Here is an 18,596-nt window from a genome sequence, read left to right as displayed (position 1 = left end):
TGTCCGGTATTTACGATGAAGTGGGGTAATTTTATAGACAAGTGCTCTGTTAAGCAAGTGCTCTGTGTATTTTTGTTGCTCTCTCATTGTACTGCATAGATGCAACAGTCAGCAGCATATAGCACGTTGTGGCAGCTGTTATCACATCCAAAACGTGAAGAGTCATTATGTTGGCGTCAAGTTACAGCACGTAGATAGCCGATAGCGTAGGAACAGAACAGAGAGGCGGAGGCGGAGCACGCGAGGCACAGCATGCTTGAGTACCGAGCACTCATCAATACATAAATCATTGTCCAAAAATAACACAATGCGATTCATACGTTTCCCCCCCTCTTTAACTAATTCAAGTGTTAATAATCTTTCACAGTTCGTGTACGATTTAAAATGTGTTTTTTTGATGGCGAATTCGAATAATTGTCAAATAGCCGCTCCTACAGAGTCCATTGAATGCGTCATATGTATGTATGTATTTCTTATGACCTCTCGAAACGTCAACGTGCTCTTATAAAGTACGTAACGCAGACGCACGAATCTTATGCATTATGGGCAATGTGGTTTACTTTTGCGCAGAAGTTCTTGTAAGTCACTTTTCAAATACTACATTACCCAGAAAGCCTTACACCGCCATGCGTCACTTGCCATCACGGCTCTATCTCCAACATGGCGTCGCTGGGAAGGAGGCGCGGTGTCCCAGTAAGCAGGGAGAGGTCAGTTACTTCACATCTTGCTTATTCAACGAACATATTTCGCTCTTGTCGAAACGTTTGTCTGAGTCACCTATTGTCAGACAAATAACGTATTTATGTTTCAAATAGAAAACGAAAAGCCCGTACTGAAAAATTGAATTGTATCTAATACCGAGCTAACATTAGCATGCTACGTCGCTAACGTGTCTGCTGGCTAGTGTTAGCAAGGAAGAAATCTAGAGGCTCGTGTGATGTTTTCGATATTTCACATCAGCCGATCATCGAGTAGGAACACTGTGTTGAATCTTTACGTTGGTGGGACTGTGCGCTATTGACCTTCATTGATCCGCTAAATTGCGTGTTTTGTCCCGAATTAGCTACGTTTGTCCCACTAATGGCATGGATTCTTCCTAACTTAGCTCGCCAGTCACCACAAGTTTCTTCCATGCAAGCCAGTTAGCCTCGCTTGGCTACACTGTCTCCTGCGCGTTACAAAACAATAATTGTTGCCTATTCCAACGCAACAACCTTGAGCTTTTTACTGTCGTTTTAGTTGATTTAGGAATACTTCCATGTTGATGTACTGCACATCCGCGCATTCGCACCTTCAGAGATTAAAGAATTGTAACAGTACTTCACAGACTGAAAATTAAGTTGTATGTGCCAAACTGGACCGTGCCGTTTTTCTGACTATATGTGGTGCTTTGCCTTTGTCTCATTTCATTCTGTGACGACGCTTGTAACTTAAAACATTCGTCTCTCCGGTTAACTTTCTCCATTTCAATGAATGGAAATGCCTTTAATCATTTCAAGCGTCGCAAAACGCCAATAAAAATGTTGTGGCATGTTTCTGAGTAAAAAAAAAAAAAAAAGAATCGGACACTAGTATTGTACTAGTAATATTATTTTAAAGGATGAAACGTCCTGATAATTGAGTGTACCCACTGTGTGCGGCTCATTCTAGCGTGTGTGCGCCTTGACCAGCAGAGGGCAATATAATAATATTGTACAGTATATGGACAAACTTCACGTAGATTTGATGAGGAAACGAGATTTGATTTGAAGATGTGGCATCGGTTGGGAAGCTCGGCAAGTGTTGCGCTTAGATATTATTGCACCTTGCCATCTATTGAACACTTTTACACAACTTAGGAAATGCTTTGCGCATTGAATGGTGTTTTATTTTTTGGGGTTGTCCTCACTGTTCCCTGCGTGTCACCTTGTTTGCAGGGGCGTGATGGCGGCGACTGACTGCTACATTGTTCACGAGATCTACAACGGGGAGAACGCGCAGGACCAGTTTGAATATGAGCTGGAGCAGGCACTGGAGGCCCAGTATAAATACATTGTGATCGAGCCCACACGTATCGGCGATGAGACGGCGCGGTGGATTACGGTGGGCAACTGCCTGCACAAGACGGCCGTGTTGTCGGGCGCCGCTTGCCTCTTGACGCCGCTTTCGCTGCCTCCAGAATACTCGCGCTACGTGGCATTGCCAGCCGGCGCCCTCAGCGTCGCCTGCGCCGCCCTCTATGGGATTTCGTGGCAGTTTGACCCCTGCTGCAAGTACCAGGTGGAATATGACAGCCAAAAACTGTCGCGGCTGCCCCTGCACACGCTCACCTCATCCACGCCGGTGGTCTTGGTGCGCAGGGATGACATCCACAGAAAGAGACTCCATAACACGGTAGCACTGGCCGCGCTGGTGTACTGCGCCAAGAAGATCTACGAACTCTATGCTGTATGAGTGCACTCTGAAGACCATTTAAGAACCGACAGAAAAATGGAAAAAAAAACAAACAAAACAATAAACCTATCCACAGTCTGGTGTAAGAAAAGTGGAAGGTCACAATGGAGCCCACAGCACTTGTAGGGGCTGCTTGAACTTTGATCAGAGGGATATAGTTAAAAACTATAAGGAAGACCCCCCTCCCCTGCCTCCATTTGTTTTCTTTAAGTGACAACCACAGCACACACGATCTCTTTAGTACCTTTGCGCCTCCTTCCCTGCATTCTGACACATGCCGTTCGTGTAAAGGCTCCAGCTGAAGCTGCGTGGTTGAGATGGACACGTGTGATTTGAGCTTTACCCTTTCCCTCGTAGTTTGACTGTACTCCCTTACTTGCTGATCAGTAATTCACCTTTCATTAAACATTAGGCTATTTCAAACGCGTGCCTCTGTATATTTGACTTTCTGCAAGCAAACGGGTAACATCCAGTCATGGAAACCATTCAAAGTTGATAAAGTGGTCCATGATATGTATAGCCTGGGTTCTCTGTATTTTATTTTTTTAAACACGTTAGACCATAAGTCAAAGTTGCGACATTCAAACATCCACCCAAAAAATTGGCAGATTTTCTTTGTAAAGTTAAACAAATACCAAGGGACAAATGCTCTGCTTGTAATTTTATATCGTTATTCTTTTAAGCGTTAACCAAAACAAGTTGTTTTATTCTATTTTATTTAAATATATATAAAACACTGTTCTGCAAAAGTGGCACAGAATCGGATGACAACGTAAACGTGCAAAAATTTTGCGCATCTTGGGTAGTATCAAGTAGCAGTGGAATGCTGCCTGTGTTTAACGGTATGTGTGGTGCCGGGACGGAAAGCTTTACACCCAACGGTTCTTTCACAATGTTGTGATGAAACCAACTGTCCGACAAGTGTTTTCAGATTCCAGGATGCTCTGTCTGTTTAATTCTTTTTGGAAGGCAGAGGCGATATTCTGCAATGAGGAGTCTTCAGGTGATGATTTCACAACAAATGCTCACATTTACATATTTCAGGAGAGCTTCGGCTTTGTAAAAATAGCTTTATTAAATTGTCATTTTGGGACGAGGTTAACTGATTTACATCAGAAGATTTTCTTTCTTCATAGTTGGAAATAATCCCATCCTTTTCACACAATTGTACATCAAAACGAGTGTTATATCAATTCTTCAGTCAACAACAAACTCGATTATTCATTGCTGAAATAAGTGAAATCCAGATCCGTTGTTCAAAACCTAAGGGAACAAAATGGAATTAAATATTCCATAGGCAAATCCCAACTTGATATAAGATTCTACAGAAATGAACTTAATGGTAAGTTTTCCGCTTCAAAATGAGCCATCTTGATCAAATCCTACTTTTGACATTGCTATCACACAGCAAATTACACTTACAACAATGAAGCTTTGCCTGATTATCGGCTTCTCATAAAGATTTAATGCCAAGAAGAACGAAACCCCTTCATGACACAGGTTTAATCGGAAGGATATTGTTGCATACTGTATGTGTATAGTATATGTAATTGTGTGTGTATGTTCATTCTCTGCGTTCGACGTCTCAGTCCCGTTGATAGCATAGCGGCTAGCCATGCTAGCCTGCGAAGTCCCTTTGCGCTCTTGTACAGTAGGTGGCGGTATGCACCAAAGAGACGTAATCCGTCAGTAAATAAAAAGAAGAAGATTGAAACTGTCGCGTCTGTTTGGGGGGGAAAACCCCTCAATACTCAAGAGAATCACTGTGCAAAATCAAGGCGAGTACTGCATTGTTTGTAAACTCTTCCCTGTTGCACTGCCGGAGCTGGATAACATCAGCATTAGTGCAATTTTACGTCCGGGTTAAACGTTTACTGTCAGAGCGATGCTGTGCTAGCATATAGGTCCCATGTGCTAGCACAGCATCGCCCTGAGGTCCCATGTCCTAATGTCTAGGTCCTATGTCATAGGACCTTTTGCAGTTCCGAACGGCGCTTGACTCAAGTTGGTACACAGACCTTTTGAGAATTTCTTTACTGACTTGAAAGTTTTTGAAGCGGGTTTGTCGCCTACAAATTGGACTCTTGTCATGCCATATACCACGCTTAGTTGATCTTTGGAGAAATTTCGAAGTCATCATAACAACCAGGACCATTTTTTTGAGCCATTCAGCTGATGATATTACTGTGATGTCCATTGTGTGTAGGTGATGGAACGTGTCACCGGAGGAGGAGTGCAATCAGCATTGCTCCTAGCAAGCGTGGGAGGTTTCCTACTCTATCGCCTACTTGGCCGACTCAGAGCCAAAGCTGCTCTCCAGGACGCAGTGGTGGTCATCACGGGTGCCAGCTCCGGATTGGGCAAAGGTCAGCTCAGCTTCCTCCTCATTTCTTCCCAACCTGCCGATTGATTTTGAGTTTGTTCGATTGTGATTTTGCCATTGTAGAATGTGCCCGCGTGTTCCACGGTGCAGGGGCTCGATTAGTCCTGTGCGGTCGAGATGCAGGTCGACTGCAGCAGGTGGTTGAAGAGTTGATCACAAGCACAAGGGACAAAAAGCAGCAGGTATTCATTCACACACATAAAAACACTCTTTAACCACAATACTCGGGTACATAAATAACTCAATTCAATCGTCTATCAAACAAACATTTAAGCAACTACACTATTTTAAAGGCTTGCTTTGACATTGTGAAGTCTTTGTGGGTTGACCACACTTCTGTGTTCAACGCACAGACGCATGTTCCCAGCACCGTCATCTTCGACCTAAGCGACACACAATTGATGGACAGGGTGGCAGAGGACATCTTGAAGTGTTACGGACGAGTGGACGTCCTCATCAATAATGCCGGAATCAGTTACCGTGGCAACATCCTGGACACTCAACTATCGGTTCAGAGGGACGTTATGGAAACAAATTACTTCGGGCCAGTCGCTCTTACGCAAGGTCAGTGAGGAGCATGCAGTTAGCTCATTGGGCTAATGGTTAGCACGCCTACGCTCAAAAAAGGTCCTTGATTCAATCATGACTTTTCTTCAAATATCAATGCACTTGATGTGCCCAGTTTAGTTATTCGAACAAAAAAAAATAATGCAATAACAGATAAATAAAGCTAAATATTTGTTTATAATCTTGTAAATTATGTTGCCATTCATAGTCTGTGTCTCCATGGGGTCGCCATTGTCGAGTGACATCATATTGAAAAAAATTGCGAATTACAGTCCAAGAAATACAGTAATTAGTTCATCCTGAAATTCCCCCCGAAATACAATGTGCATCATTTTTTTGAATAGTGTAAATTAATTCTTCCTTTTCCTTTGATCAGCTCTCCTGCCTTCCATGGTTCGCCAGCACACTGGTCATATTGTTGTCATAAGCAGCGTTCAGGGCAAGATCGCTATTCCTTACAGATCAGCCTGTAAGTTCTTTATTTTTGTCAAAGCAAAAATGTTTTTTTCCACCCCCATACTGAATTGAAATGAAACAGGATTGTGCTTTGTCTCTTCTGGTATTTAGATGCAGCCTCCAAACACGCCACCCAGGCCTACTTTGATTGTTTACGGGCGGAGGTAGAGCGTTACGGGATTTTCGTGACAGTCATTAGTCCGGGATACATCAGGACAAATCTGTCTGTCAATGCAGTCACGGGAGACGGATCCAAATATGGCGGTAAGGCTGAACAAAGTCCTCCTTTCAAGATACAGTACAAGGAAATTGCAAAAAAAGCGCTCTTAAGGGACATTACATGGCAAATATGTAGATTCAAGCAGATTCTTCTAAAAAAATGGCCTCCTTTCACACAATCTGATCTTCAGCGTTTAGAAAAATGTCACCTTTTCAACTAACATTGCCAGAGGTCTTAATTTTAAACAGTACAGGTATTGTATGTCTGTTATCTCTAGCAAGGCCACTCGCCCCCATTTCCTGTATTTTCACTTCCTGTCAATGTTGTCACTGGAAAATTGGCTGCCAGCGTTGCATCAGATATGCAAAAATGGAACCAAACTTCATTTGAAATGACACGACAGGGGGGGGGGAAGCAAGTGCATGATGATCAAGGGGGAACATTTGACTCGTGTTTTGTCACGTGTGACTATTTTTCAGTTGTGGACACAACCACAGCGACGGGTCGCGATCCCAAGGATGTGGCTCAGGCCGTTCTGAAAGCTGTGCGTCACAAGAGCAAAGACGTTGTTTTGGCAGGACCTTTGCCCACGGCGGCGATCTACCTACGCACACTGTGGCCTGCCCTCTTCTTTAAACTCATGTCCTCTCGCGCTCGCAAGGAGCACAAACCCAAAAATACTTGAGCTAACTAAGTCGATAGTTGCTATATTCCAAACACCTTTTTAAAATATAATCTAGCTCACCTCACTGTGCATGAACACTACATCCACATCACTGTGGCAAAAAAAAAAAAAAAACACCAAAAAAAAAAAAAAAACACCAAAAAAAAAAAAAAAAGACACAAATACAAAAGAAAAAAAAGTTTTATAGCCAACTTTATGCACAGAATAAAAACACCATTGACCAATGGAAATTTTCAACAGATGGTTCCGTTTTTAGATATTGTCTTAAGTTAAAGAGATCCACTTTCTTTAGAAATGTTAACAATAAATATTCCGGATAACAATTTACATTATGTTACAAAAGCGAAGTGAATATTGGAATCACAACTGTACAAACAAAGTTCTTCTTCAAAAAAGAAAGTTTAAAACCTGTAATTAAAAAAAAAATCTCAGATTAGAAATTTACATATAGCACGGTGCTTTCTCATCTTCCGATTGCAGATCCAATCAACTCAAAAGTACAAATTCACACTGGGATGATGCTGGTTCGATAAACCACTTGATGCAATGATGGTGGACTTTTTGAGATGTGTGAGCACCAAAACGGGTAAAGTGTCTGTTCAACATCACCATCGAAAGAGCAGCCCGGGGTAAAAGCTGCGCGGTAGCAATTTGGAGTGACTTTGGCACAGGCATTCACTTTGGGTATCAGTCAACTTTTCAACTGGCTTCAACACAACCAGTCCAATGTTATGTCACGAAAAGTAAATCCGTTGCTCACACTCACATTGGAAGTTAAAAGGAGTGTTACTGTTCAATTAAAAAAAAAAAAATGTACGGAGTAGAATGAATATCCGTGTACTTGGTTAATAAATTCAAAAGGTTTCGATCAGTCGGTGGAGCTCGAAATATTTTGTTATCACAGATACAAGTTCAACAAACAGGCGGGAAATTTACACCGATTTAAAATATTTCAGCACCAAATTGAAATGAAGTCACCGAAGAGTTATTCCTCCAACTTTCTCACGGCCCGAGCTGCCACTTTGCTTCCTACCTCAAAGAAAAACGGAATACATGCCGTAAATGTTCACGAAACTGCTTAAACGGAACGGATGGAGACGATATGAACGTTAAGAAATACAAGGCAACTTCAACAAGAGCACGATCGAGATTGTAGTGTTGCGTTCTCGCCTTTTGTCGGTATGTATGCACTACTCACAAAAATGTAAAGGGTACTGAGCCTTCCGGTCAACATTCACAATGAACCAAAACGCGCTACAACCTTGACAGCGGAAATCCAATTTTCACCTCCTCTAAACTTAGAGTGCGCACGTTCAACCTGCTAATCTCTAAAAAGGAGTTTATCATTGAAATTCACGAACATCCATTTCTAGGCCTTTTTGTGACTTGCAGTCTCGCTGCATTTCCGTCGCAACCTGCTGTGACATTCGGCTCCTCGTCCTGAAAACCGGACAGCCGGGATATGCGCATTCAAAAGACTAAAGACGGTAAAAGTTAAGAGTGCATTTTCGGTTCGTACTGGAATTTCATCCAAATCCAAACATGCTCAACTTTTTGTGAGTAGTGTAACTGCACATTTTGGTGGATTTGCACATTTTCGAGGACTGACATAAAACAGAAGAAAAAAAACACAGGATCAGTGACATATTTTTGTTCAGATATGGCAGAGTAACTTCCTGTACATGAGGTTGTGTTTTGCTCGCGCATGAGTCTTTAAAGGGCATTTTCATCTCGTTGCAAAAAGTTCAGTGCAGCCAACATGTCTTTGAACAATGCGGCCGTCACAATGTAATTATTGCACTTAAAAACAGAGCAGGGATGGCTTTCGGTACTGGTCTGTTTCCGCAGTCGTTTTTGCTCCTCGGTAGCCGGTAGAACGCGCTCACTTGCTTTGTCCAGATGGTGTCGAATGAGCCGTCCCGCCTCCCACTCAGGGGGGCGGAATCGAAGGCTCGGCCACGGCGAGCTCCTGAGCCAGGTCGTTGAAGCGCGCAATGTAGTCCACGCTGCTCTCGCTCATCATGCAGGCAAGCTGCGAGTCCATCTGCGAGCGCAACATACAACAGTTTAAATGCACGATAAAGCCTTAAAAAATATGCGAATATGGAAAAGACACAAACGGGTTCCACTGGAAATGAGTGTGCATTTAAACCAACCATTTAGCTTCAGTCCGCGAGCTAACACTAAAACATATTGATGTTGTGGTGCAATAGATGGGACAAAACGGTGCGGCAACACATGTAGAAAGAAAATATATCACAGCAGTCATGTATTCTTTATCCTCTGAAAAGCAACTAATATGAGTGCCATACAAATGAGCCGAGAGAACTTGAGACGTCTCATTCAAGTATGTTTGTCGCGCGAATATTGCCCTCATGTGGCCAAGGTGGGGACACCAGAACAAATAACCGAACAGCCTTCAAATTGTTTTTAATGCACCGCAATGCATTTGTAAACAGCGACGGTGTGAAGGTGGATTCAAACAATGCGTGTTTTATGAGTGACTGGACGTATATGCAGCTGACAAAAGTGCAAAACGCACCTCTGCCACATCTGGAAGACCGCGCGACTGAAAGGAATCATGCGAGTTGCAGTCAAGCAGGCTGGGACCCAGCAAAGCCGTGCCACTGGAGGGGCCGGAGGGGGTGAGGGTGCTCCGCCTGCCCTTTTCAGAAGAAACCATGCTGGCTGGAATGACATCACATCAGGGCACATTACAAGAGGATGCCGTCCATTTGGCTAAAAGACCCTCGAGAGACTCACAGAGGAGGCATCCCAGAGTGGAGTCGGATGAGTCACTGGGATACCACTGCGGGTCGTGGCTGGGCGAAGGGATCCAGCCCCGGGACGGGCTGACGGAAGGGGACGAGGCCAGCAGTTTGGAACCGTCGCCGCTACTCAGTTTAGCTGAAGTGAGTGCCGCTTCCTCCCCTGCATCGTGACAGCCATCGAATCGCTCATTCAATGCTTCAATTATGGCCGTGCTCTTTCGTCAAGTCTACCCGTCCGCGTTCACGCACCGTAGTGGGCAGAATTGATGGCCAGCTCAATGATGGAGTCGCTGATGTGTGTTTGATTCTCTCCCGGGGTCAGAGCTTCCTCAGGGGGGCCCGGCAGAGAGATGTCCAGTAATGAAGCCACGCTGGGTGGAGAGAGGAGCGAGTCTCCACCCCCCGTCACTCCAGGAGATGGCGGAGGCAGACCGTTCTGTGAAAGGAACACCGTGCGTTGTTTTTGACACTGACCGACATTTACAACCTCAATTCGAATAGCTGATTATGGAAATGGGATTCATTGATTCCCAAAAATCATCTGACCTCTGAGACATTGTGCTGGAGGAGCTGAGAGTCTGGTTCAGTATCAACAATCGGCGCAGGGGCGACCGGTGCAGGAGAATCCGGGTCCCGGCAAGGACTTCCTGGAATGATACCCGCAGTCTTAGCTGCAAGGTCAATTGCACCTGAGAAGAACGGAGAACTGCTCAGAAACATTCGCTATTTGGATAAAACACACGGACATGAAAAGAATTGACACATTTATTGGAGGTCCGGGAAATACGGCCTTTTTTTTCCCCCCCGATTTATCACCTTCGCTAATAGACAACGCAAATAAGAATGATTGAACTAAAGATTTTCTCTGTTTTCTCCATAAGATTGTTTGAACAGAAATAATAGGAATAGAATTGTTTTTACTTTGCACATAATGTGAAAATAAGTGATTCTTCTCTGAATGTTGTAGCAGTGTGTCATGTCTACAAACTTTGACAGAGTTAGAAACAAGATGAGACATACTGGAGAGCTGGCTGGCTCCTGCCGAGCCGGAGGCCGCTGAGGAAGAGGCTTTGGACGGTAGAGGGAGGCAGGCGGGGGCAAGCCGGGTTTGAATTGGCCGGAAAGATCCAGTTCCTGAGGCGAAAAACAGGAAGTGAGGGAGACCAACAATAATTGGACAGTTATGACCCGGTCTGTTTGTGTCTAGAAATCAAACGTTGGAAGGCAGTACCTGTGGCGGAGGAGTTGGAGAGGATGGATAAGGAGCAGAAGTGCTGCGAAGTGTCCCCCGTAATTTGCGGTAGGAGTGTTCGCTATGGACGAGGCGCAAGCAGCTTAGCCGGATGTCGGCCGCGTTGGGATAAAATCGGCAACGCAGAGAAACTCACCTGAACGACGAGCGGCTTCCGGAGTTTGTTTCGAGGTTTTCTTGGCCGTGAGAGGAAAAGATCCGACTGCATCTACGAATGGGAGCCATTGACAATCACGCCGACCGCATCAGAATGTGGGCTTGGAATTTGCTGGTGCAAAAATGCGCCCGTCTTACACTGATGGAGTCGAGCTGCTGCCTCAGGGCCAACTCGGCCTCCTTGTTGGGGGAGAAAATTCGGCTGTGGCGGGAACTGTTCGGGGGGAGCGTGGTGGGTACTGCAAACACGTTGCCTTCAGAGTCGCCGGCCGCTGCCCCCGATGAGCCCAGCAGAGAGCGGGGAAGGTTGCGTGCACCTGCGGAGGGACTTTCTTAGGTAAAATGCCTTAGTGCAATAAAAGTTGGCTGGACAGTGGCCGCAAACGCAACCCGCTGAGTTTAATCTCTGGTTTGCTGATACCTGAGCCCCCCACGTTTGGCAGGTGTAACTTGGCACCTCGGACAGAGGCCGGCTGCCGGCCAAAACCCGGGCTACGGACCCCTGGAATGGGACCTTTCCCCGGAGGCGTGAGGGCCTGGTTTTGATCGTCCTGGGGAGTCTTGAGGGGCGATGTGGCCGTGGAACAAAGCTCAGGCGCCTGGAAGAGGACAAGAAACATCAAACATGCTGGTTCCGTTAAGATTAGGAGTGAAAGTGACATCCAAATTGAGCTAGGGGGGCGTGCCTTGCTCAAGAGAAACGCAACAGACAGCAGGAAGCAGACTAGGATTTCGCCAACGAGTTTTTTTCCATTTTGTCCGCAGAGGGACTTGGTCTAAGAGCCAACTAGTACAATTTGGAGCATTAGATCTCATGAGGGCAAAACATGCACGCTGGGTTAGGTGAAGATTTTAAAAGAATTCACCAACAAATGCCTACCAAAGGTTTGGGGTTGACCTCTGTGGTGACCAGTCGCAGCAGACAGCGCAGCACTCGTTGTTTCCCGTACGGTCTGTGCTGCGACGGCGCTCGGCCTTTTTCGTGAGGACGTGAGCTGGCCTGCCACTCGTACTCCAGCTGCAGCTTGCCAGGCTTTCCGAACATTAAGTACAACTCTGCCAGCGTGACATTCTCGGCGTCGCGGACGTTCCATCCTTCCCCTCTGATCTGTTCCACGGTTCGCTCTTTCGCCGCAGGGGGCGAGCTCTGCGGCACCCCGTCCTCGGGAACGACCGCGCAGAGCTTGGCCGGAGCAGTCTGGATGGCATCTGAGGAGGAGGCGGGGTTCCCGCTCGGCTCTTCCTTGCACGGTTCGAGTGAGTCGTCGGCACCGCTAAACGACGCCTCCGTCGTTTTGGTCCCTGCTTGCCCGCCACCGGACTCCAAACTCGGAGTGGAGGTTTTGCTCCCCTCAACAAGTCCTCCCCCGTTTGCCTCCTCCCGAGGAATGACCACTTGCTGAGCAAGGACGGATAGAGATGATGGCCTCTTCTCCTCCGCCTTGGCGGAACCCTCGGATGTGACCTCAAGGCTCGGGGTCTCCGTTTGACAAGTGTCACTCGGCGTCGTCGCCGAAGCAGTCGGAGCTGCGTTTCCTCGTCCGGATTTTGTACCTGTACGCGAAGGCGGCGCTGTGTGAATACCCAAGATCTGGGCGGCGGGAAGCTCTTTGGCATTGGGCCGGGCTTTGCCACTTTCTTGCCAGTGGACTGTGCACGAGGCCTTGGAGTGCACCACGCGAGCCACGCCGGGTAGTGTGGTCAGGGAGCTGCTCTCGGCCGGGAAAAGGAAAAGCTCCTCAGGCGGCGCTTTGCTCGTCGGAGAAGCGGCGTCACACTGAGTCCCCTCTAAAGCTTCCCTTTCCATCAGACTTTTGATCTAAAAGAAGAGCCGAGTCAAGGAAATGTCCTGTGCACAACAACATTGCTGCTTTCCGTTGATTAATACACCGATTAGACGGTGAGAAGCGTGGCAGATTCCAGGAAACAAAGTCTCGCATTGCGCAGATGTGTTAGTAACCAAACAAAAAAGTGTTGGGCGGATACAATTCTCTGGTCATGATACGCCCACTTCTGTTTCAGATACTCGATGAGGCTGGACACTTTTCTGTGAAGCTCCACCACCATTCTGGTCCAAAAAAAACAAAAAAACATGGGTTATGAATTACTTTATAACCAGAATTTTGGCCAAAGGAGAAAAAAAAAAAACACACTGAATGTCTTGTCTAGTGTCTATGAACACTTACATGTCAATTACCAATTTGAAAATGTGGCGATAACTTTCACTTTGTCACACAGGAAATGTAAATGAGATCCAAACAAATTGAAGGTCAAGCCGTCTTCCGGAATCGATATTGGCGCAGTAGTCGACTCAAGGTTACGGACCTGAGGCGAGGGTTGTGCGCTAGGCTCTGAACGCGGGCCCAGGAATAGTTGCTGCGTGGCTGAAGCTCCACCGCCACCTTCAGGGGTAAGCGCACCGGCTTCTGGTCCTCCTCGTCACTTACTCCTGCAGAGCACAATTCACCAACGTGCAACTCAACACTGACTTGCAATTTCATGACACATAAGAGAGTTTCTGGCGCGTTCCGCCAACGTCGGGGAATATTATTGAACACGTGCCAATTCGTCGGTATAATCACCTACACCGTTTCCCTGCGCTGCCTTTTCTTCATGTGGTGTTACCGTGGAAACGCCACCAGCCCCCTCATTGCTATTGTTACTCTTAAAAACCCGCCCCAACAAAATCCTGTGCCTCATGATTGACACACTTTGCATTTTCAGCAGCGTTGTTTGTTAAGTATTTTCTCCGCTGCATTTGTGTGTGCGCGCGTGTTCGTGCTCACCATCCGGGTCACAAAGTTTCTTCAGTGCACGGCACATGGGGGCTTTAATTCGTAAGTTCCTCCCTTTGGAGCGCACCGTGGTGGCCCTGTGCAAACAGACGGAATAGCGATAAGAGTCGGAGTGAATTAGTTTCGTCAACAACAACTGGTTCACATCTGTACCGTGACTGAAAAAGCAAACTTTTTCAACAATGACCACATTTTAACAAATGGGACTTGCTGGAATTCTTTTGCAAACATTGGGACCAAGTGTTTTAATATTGTGTAGGCGTGTCGCAATCAAGTTCCAATACTAATATGAAAATGACGCCTACTAGAAATGTAAAAGAAAGATGTTGCTCTTGAGATCTTAAGAACGGGTATGAAGACCAATTTCCCATCACTGCTCTTCACCAGAATTTTAGGGGACAGATTATATCATGTTCATTTGAGCTATTCAACGTTATGATGCAACTTACCCTTGTTGGATGAGTTCATTCAGCTTGACGACATTCTTGTCATCCATGACTGTATGAGACAAAATGCAACGTCAAAGAATGGTTTACATCAGCGTTCCCGAGGAGCAGCTTTCCCAAAAGACCAAAGGTGTGTGTGTGTGTGTGTGTGTGTGTGTGTGTGTGTGTGTGTGTGTGTGTCGCATTTAATTGCATCCCTCAAGACCCCACAGCCACAGGCTCAAAACACGTTTCAGGAACTGGGTGCCGAACTTTACTTACGCCCTCCTACTTTCTTGCGGAGCTCAGCATAGCAGATGAGACCATACAGCTCCTGAGAGGATTTTTTCAGCACTCGGGTATACACTGAGCAGGAGAGGAAGCACAAGTCACCACAAGCGTCATGGTAGAAATGCCTTCCCAAATACAGAAGCACATGTCAAAGCAGCAGGTGGTGCTACAACCCCGTACGTTCAAGACAAATTGCTGCGCAGACACGGCCCACGGGAACAAAACGCATCAAAAATCCGAGCCCCCGATGAGTGTGACGCTTATCAACGTACCGTTGGCAAAGTCAATGTGCTTGGAGATCTTGTGCCACGTGCGGTAGTAGAAGTGGCGGACCTGTTCCTTGTTTTTCACCATGTTAGCTGGCTTGCCTCTCTTCTTGTACTTCATGGCGATGTTGTTCTGGATGGCCTCGAAATCCTTGCCGTGCTGTCGAGGGGAATGAACGGATATTAGACATGAGAAGGCCCATTTAATGTCAAACGACCATTCCGCCTCGTACCTCATAGAGCCCTTCGAAGAAGCTGTTTTTATCCTCTGCGCTCCAAGACTCCCACTGTCGACGGGCTCGCTTTTGATTACCGGCTTGCTCCTCCTTCTCAGCAGGTCCTTGGCCCTTAGCGTTCTTGGAGACTCCTCCCGAAGAGCCAGCCACGGGTCCAGACTGTCCCACAGCCCCCTGGGAAGAGGAACCGTTCTCCGCTCCTGTAATGCACAGAGAAGTTATGGAACATTCAAGGTTGACACACATTTCTAACATAGCTCTAACAAAATGGTGTATTTGTGTGAGGTAATAGAAACAAACACAGAACCTGCAGAGATTTTTGAACTGGGGTTTTGCTCTGGCAGAGAAGCAAGAAAAACAAACTGGTCGTTTTGGCCAAGTCTCTGGCACACAGGTCCAAAATCAACTCCGTGTGGGCTACAATGGCCAAATTTACACCAAGCTTAAAGCACAATGGTGCCAGACGGCATCAAAACAAACACAGAGGGAGGTGTTCGCTCGTTGTGCACGTCAGAGACACTAACCTTGATGCGCCTCTTTAAGGCTCAAAATAGATGAGCACAAATAAAGCATCAATGCACATGCCTTGGTCAATTAATGACATCTGGCCAGTGCCCCAAAAAAATATTTTCTTTTTGCCAGAAACTCGAGAAATAAGACAATCAAGCTTGAAATACTTCATCTGTCCATACAAATTCATTGCTATCGAGAAAACATTAACCGGCTGTTTAATTATGACCACTTGTAATAAAGGTTTTCTTATCTTATATTATCTTGCACTATAAAATACATGAGTCACGAAGTTAGTTACAAAGATAACAATATATTGTTTATTAAGAGCTATTTCTGACATGACAAAGTCAATAAATTGGACCTGACTCAGTTTGAGACGTTTCAACGTGACTGCATACTACAAGCATGATACCGAAAATATTACATGAACAACACTCTGACCATCAAAATTGCATATTATTTTCAATGGAAAAACATTTTTTTTTGTATTGGATCTCATTCACTTGAGCTACTGGTCAGAATGTCGCAGTAAGGCTGTGTATATTTTTGCATGACAATACGCAGCAGAAACGTGGCTGTAAAATGATCTTTCGATTCTACATCTTTTTACCCCAACTGCCACCAAATTTTGGCAAAACCATGAGGACAAAGACAATGCCTTTCAACCTTTATCTTTCTGACTTTCATCCTATCACCTTTAGTGGAAATGAAGTGTGAAATCTTTGATGAAAGGACTGCCTTTCCATACACAGAGGCAGACCTCCTCTAACTTGTAGACGCAAACTAGTGGGGTGACAATGCAAGTTTGTGTTAGCGACTTGACACAAGATAGTGCCGAGACAGAGAGCATGTTAAGAACCAGTGCAAGTAGACAGGATTTACAAACCCACGGGTCCTGTTTGATGTTACCTTTCGATTTGGGCCCGCCATGGCCGTTGATGGCCGAGCCGATGGAATCCTTCCGGATCCTTTTGCTTGGGGGTCGAACGCTCGATCGGAGAAAATGATGTTGGTCGTGACACGGGGTGCTGGGCTCCACCGACGGCTGGGTCTGATGGCTGAGACCCGGTCCGGGTTGAGCCGAACCGGGGCTGAGAGTAGCGGGTGCTGGATTAAGAATTTCCACTCGCTCGTCTCCCTTTGTACTGCGCTCCTCGGTCGCCTGCTCTCCGCTCTCCTCCTCGTCGCAATCGTCGGCTTTTCTGGAAGGATTCGCTGTCCCATCGACACCGATCCCTTCCCTGGAGCCCGGTGTCATGCTGCCACAACACACGGAGTCCAAAAAGACACATGAGGAGCGGGGCGATGAGCAAAATTAACTTCTAAACACGACGTTTGCCGTCTCTCAACATGGCCGCCGCTGTTTGTTTCAAATCCCTTTTCCAGTCCAGACAAAACACCACCAAATACATTCATTTGCAGACTGCAAATAAATTTAACTTAACCACAGACACATTACGGAAACTGGCAGGGGTATTAACTAGACTTCCGAGCCATCAAATTCGCTCATATTAAGGTTGAATATGAACTAAATTCAAATGCGAGCGCTTTTCACTTTAGCGCCCTGCAGAAACGACAACGAGAACCCGTCGGTGCATTCGACCTCTATTTAAAGTGTTTGTTTCGAACGCAATTTTACCAAATCTCATGCTCTTCGGAAGTGGGCGACGTTTTCTTTCTCTTCACCATGGGTCCGACCGGTTCGATTGGCAATAACTGTTCAAATTGGGCATAATAAATCCACGACGGTTTCGTCGCTCTCTGCCTGCCCCGTCGTTGTCCAGCTTCGACTGAGGCGAACTCTGCGCAGTTCCACTGTTGTCTATCAGTATTATTACTCGATGCTTCGACAATACAACTCATCAAACTTTTCGAACCACCACTACAGCGTCATATTTGCTCCATGTCGCGAACAATATTCCTCACAAGTGCGGTCACTTGAGCTCATTCTCAACGATCATACTTTAATAAACCTTGGTGCACGTCGCTACGTCACACTCCGTTTGAAGACGTGCAGGCTCCAAAACACATTATTTCAGATACATCCTGCATTTGTTTGGCTTTGGTGATTACAATGTAATTGCAAGTTGCAAATTGTACTGTCGACAAAATCTTATTCCTGTGTCGAGATCAAAAGACCATGTTCTGTATGATTCTCTGAGCATCAATAACCATGTAGCAGGTTACTACGTTGGCAAGGCGATGTTTCAAAGCTCTCATAGTGGATTTTAAAGTACAGTTTCAAAAAATCTGTCACGATGTTATTTATCTGAGATTTGGATGTTCTAAAAAAGTATTACATCTTGGGGGTGACAAGAACGTATTAATAAATACTGTATAACAAAGGTAAATTCTGATTATCGCCATGGGTATTGTTTGCGTTCGAAAATGACCAGAAATTACAGCATTTGACACGGCCTTTAAATTCCTGTTGTGTCACCTGCAAGCTAAATGGGTAATAAATGACATCGCTTTCAAAACACCTCCTATATTTACTTTTTGGGACACAATACAGCATGTTCAGCCTCCAGTTTACACCTCTTGCGCTCGGGTAATTGTGGAATCGACATGAAAAACGTGCCAACACATGCACTTTTATTTAACGGTCAAAGGCATGCCCTTTCTGACTTCAGATGACTTTAAATCTAGTATTCTTACTCGAACGTATTGCATTCAAAGGAATACTAACTGATGAAACCAAATAACCTCGTAGTTAAATGGTAACTGATTGATGACAAGAGTGTAAACAATACATTACAAATGATATAGTGTTTTAAGATAGACGGGCAATCAAATGACGTGCCCTTTGACATAAATAAGAGTATGTGTATGTACATTACAATGATCTCCCTTCAGAACATGATCCCACCACAATTGCTAACATTACCAGCTAGCGTTGCTGCGTAACTATTTGACATCATGCCTCTGCAAAATGCGTCAGTGTAAATAGTTTCCTTCCAACAAGTACATCCAGTTGCTTCCCATAACAACATTCATGCTTAGATATTACCTGCAGTAAAAGCCCAAATCGACGTTTCCATTCGATGTCCAATCTAGGATTCAACGCTAGCCGCTTGCTTCCAACTTGGCTACATATGACAGTTCTTGTGGTTTACTCCTCCACGCGCTTTGGCACGCCCACTACAA

General features: G+C 45.6%; 3 protein-coding genes across 5 annotated transcripts; 2 read left to right on the top strand and 1 right to left on the bottom strand.

Annotated features, from left to right (window-relative positions):
* Window positions 1-602: 602 nt before the first annotated feature.
* Window positions 603-2,856, top strand: tmem11 (transmembrane protein 11). Its single transcript, XM_019868338.1, has 2 exons — window positions 603-707; window positions 1,917-2,856. The coding sequence occupies exons 1-2, from the start codon at window positions 661-663 to the stop codon at window positions 2,431-2,433; spliced, it is 564 nt and encodes a 187-aa protein (XP_019723897.1). The 5' UTR covers window positions 603-660; the 3' UTR covers window positions 2,434-2,856.
* A 1,220-nt stretch (window positions 2,857-4,076) lies between these two features.
* On the top strand, window positions 4,077-7,129 carry dhrs7b (dehydrogenase/reductase (SDR family) member 7B). Of its 2 annotated transcripts, none has more exons than XM_019868335.1 (7): window positions 4,077-4,211; window positions 4,640-4,799; window positions 4,880-4,998; window positions 5,170-5,380; window positions 5,760-5,852; window positions 5,951-6,103; window positions 6,539-7,129. In XM_019868335.1, the coding sequence occupies exons 2-7, from the start codon at window positions 4,643-4,645 to the stop codon at window positions 6,742-6,744; spliced, it is 939 nt and encodes a 312-aa protein (XP_019723894.1). In that variant the 5' UTR covers window positions 4,077-4,211; window positions 4,640-4,642; the 3' UTR covers window positions 6,745-7,129. The 2 variants fall into 2 exon arrangements, with proteins under 2 accessions (XP_019723894.1, XP_019723896.1); XM_019868337.1 differs by having other exon boundaries at window positions 4,196-4,211; window positions 4,631-4,799.
* Window positions 7,130-7,308: 179 nt separating this feature from the next.
* On the bottom strand, window positions 7,309-18,595 carry cramp1 (cramped chromatin regulator homolog 1). Of its 2 annotated transcripts, none has more exons than XM_019868334.1 (20): window positions 18,460-18,595; window positions 16,359-16,708; window positions 14,934-15,136; window positions 14,707-14,860; window positions 14,426-14,509; window positions 14,168-14,216; window positions 13,710-13,795; window positions 13,249-13,372; window positions 12,910-12,991; window positions 11,804-12,742; window positions 11,343-11,522; window positions 11,062-11,241; window positions 10,904-10,975; window positions 10,747-10,828; window positions 10,536-10,649; window positions 10,062-10,204; window positions 9,765-9,951; window positions 9,508-9,675; window positions 9,287-9,432; window positions 7,309-8,788 (listed from the first exon to the last, which is right to left on the bottom strand). In XM_019868334.1, exons 2-20 carry the CDS (start codon window positions 16,705-16,707, stop codon window positions 8,675-8,677), a joined length of 3,456 nt encoding a protein of 1,151 aa, XP_019723893.1. In that variant the 5' UTR covers window position 16,708; window positions 18,460-18,595; the 3' UTR covers window positions 7,309-8,674. The 2 variants fall into 2 exon arrangements, with proteins under 2 accessions (XP_019723893.1, XP_019723892.1); XM_019868333.1 differs by lacking the exon at window positions 18,460-18,595 and adding an exon at window positions 17,089-17,636 and having other exon boundaries at window positions 11,062-11,240; window positions 11,345-11,522.
* Between the last annotated feature and the right edge of the window lies 1 nt (window position 18,596).

This window comes from Hippocampus comes, unplaced genomic scaffold (assembly GCF_001891065.2).
Source record: "Hippocampus comes isolate QL1 unplaced genomic scaffold, H_comes_QL1_v1.1 scaffold314, whole genome shotgun sequence".
NCBI lineage: Eukaryota > Metazoa > Chordata > Actinopteri > Syngnathiformes > Syngnathidae > Hippocampus > Hippocampus comes.
The sequence above is the reverse complement of the archived record's forward strand: the minus strand, read 5'-3'. Positions and strand labels throughout refer to the sequence as shown.

Coding starts and splice junctions, on each gene's coding strand:
- dhrs7b (XM_019868335.1), top strand. CDS start 4,643: ATGGAACGTGTCACCGGAGGAGGAGTGCAATCAGCATTGCTCCTAGCA. Junction 4,800..4,879: donor CAGCTCCGGATTGGGCAAAG/GTCAGCTCAGCT, acceptor TTGCCATTGTAG/AATGTGCCCGCGTGTTCCAC. Junction 5,381..5,759: donor GCCAGTCGCTCTTACGCAAG/GTCAGTGAGGAG, acceptor TCCTTTGATCAG/CTCTCCTGCCTTCCATGGTT.
- cramp1 (XM_019868333.1), bottom strand. CDS start 17,312: ATGAGTTGTATTGTCGAAGCATCGAGTAATAATACTGATAGACAACAG. Junction 16,709..17,088: donor TCCGAAGAGCATGAGATTTG/GTAAAATTGCGT, acceptor GTGTTGTGGCAG/CATGACACCGGGCTCCAGGG. Junction 11,523..11,803: donor AGGTCAACCCCAAACCTTTG/GTAGGCATTTGT, acceptor GTCCTCTTCCAG/GCGCCTGAGCTTTGTTCCAC.
- tmem11 (XM_019868338.1), top strand. CDS start 661: ATGGCGTCGCTGGGAAGGAGGCGCGGTGTCCCAGTAAGCAGGGAGAG. Junction 708..1,916: donor GTCCCAGTAAGCAGGGAGAG/GTCAGTTACTTC, acceptor CCTTGTTTGCAG/GGGCGTGATGGCGGCGACTG.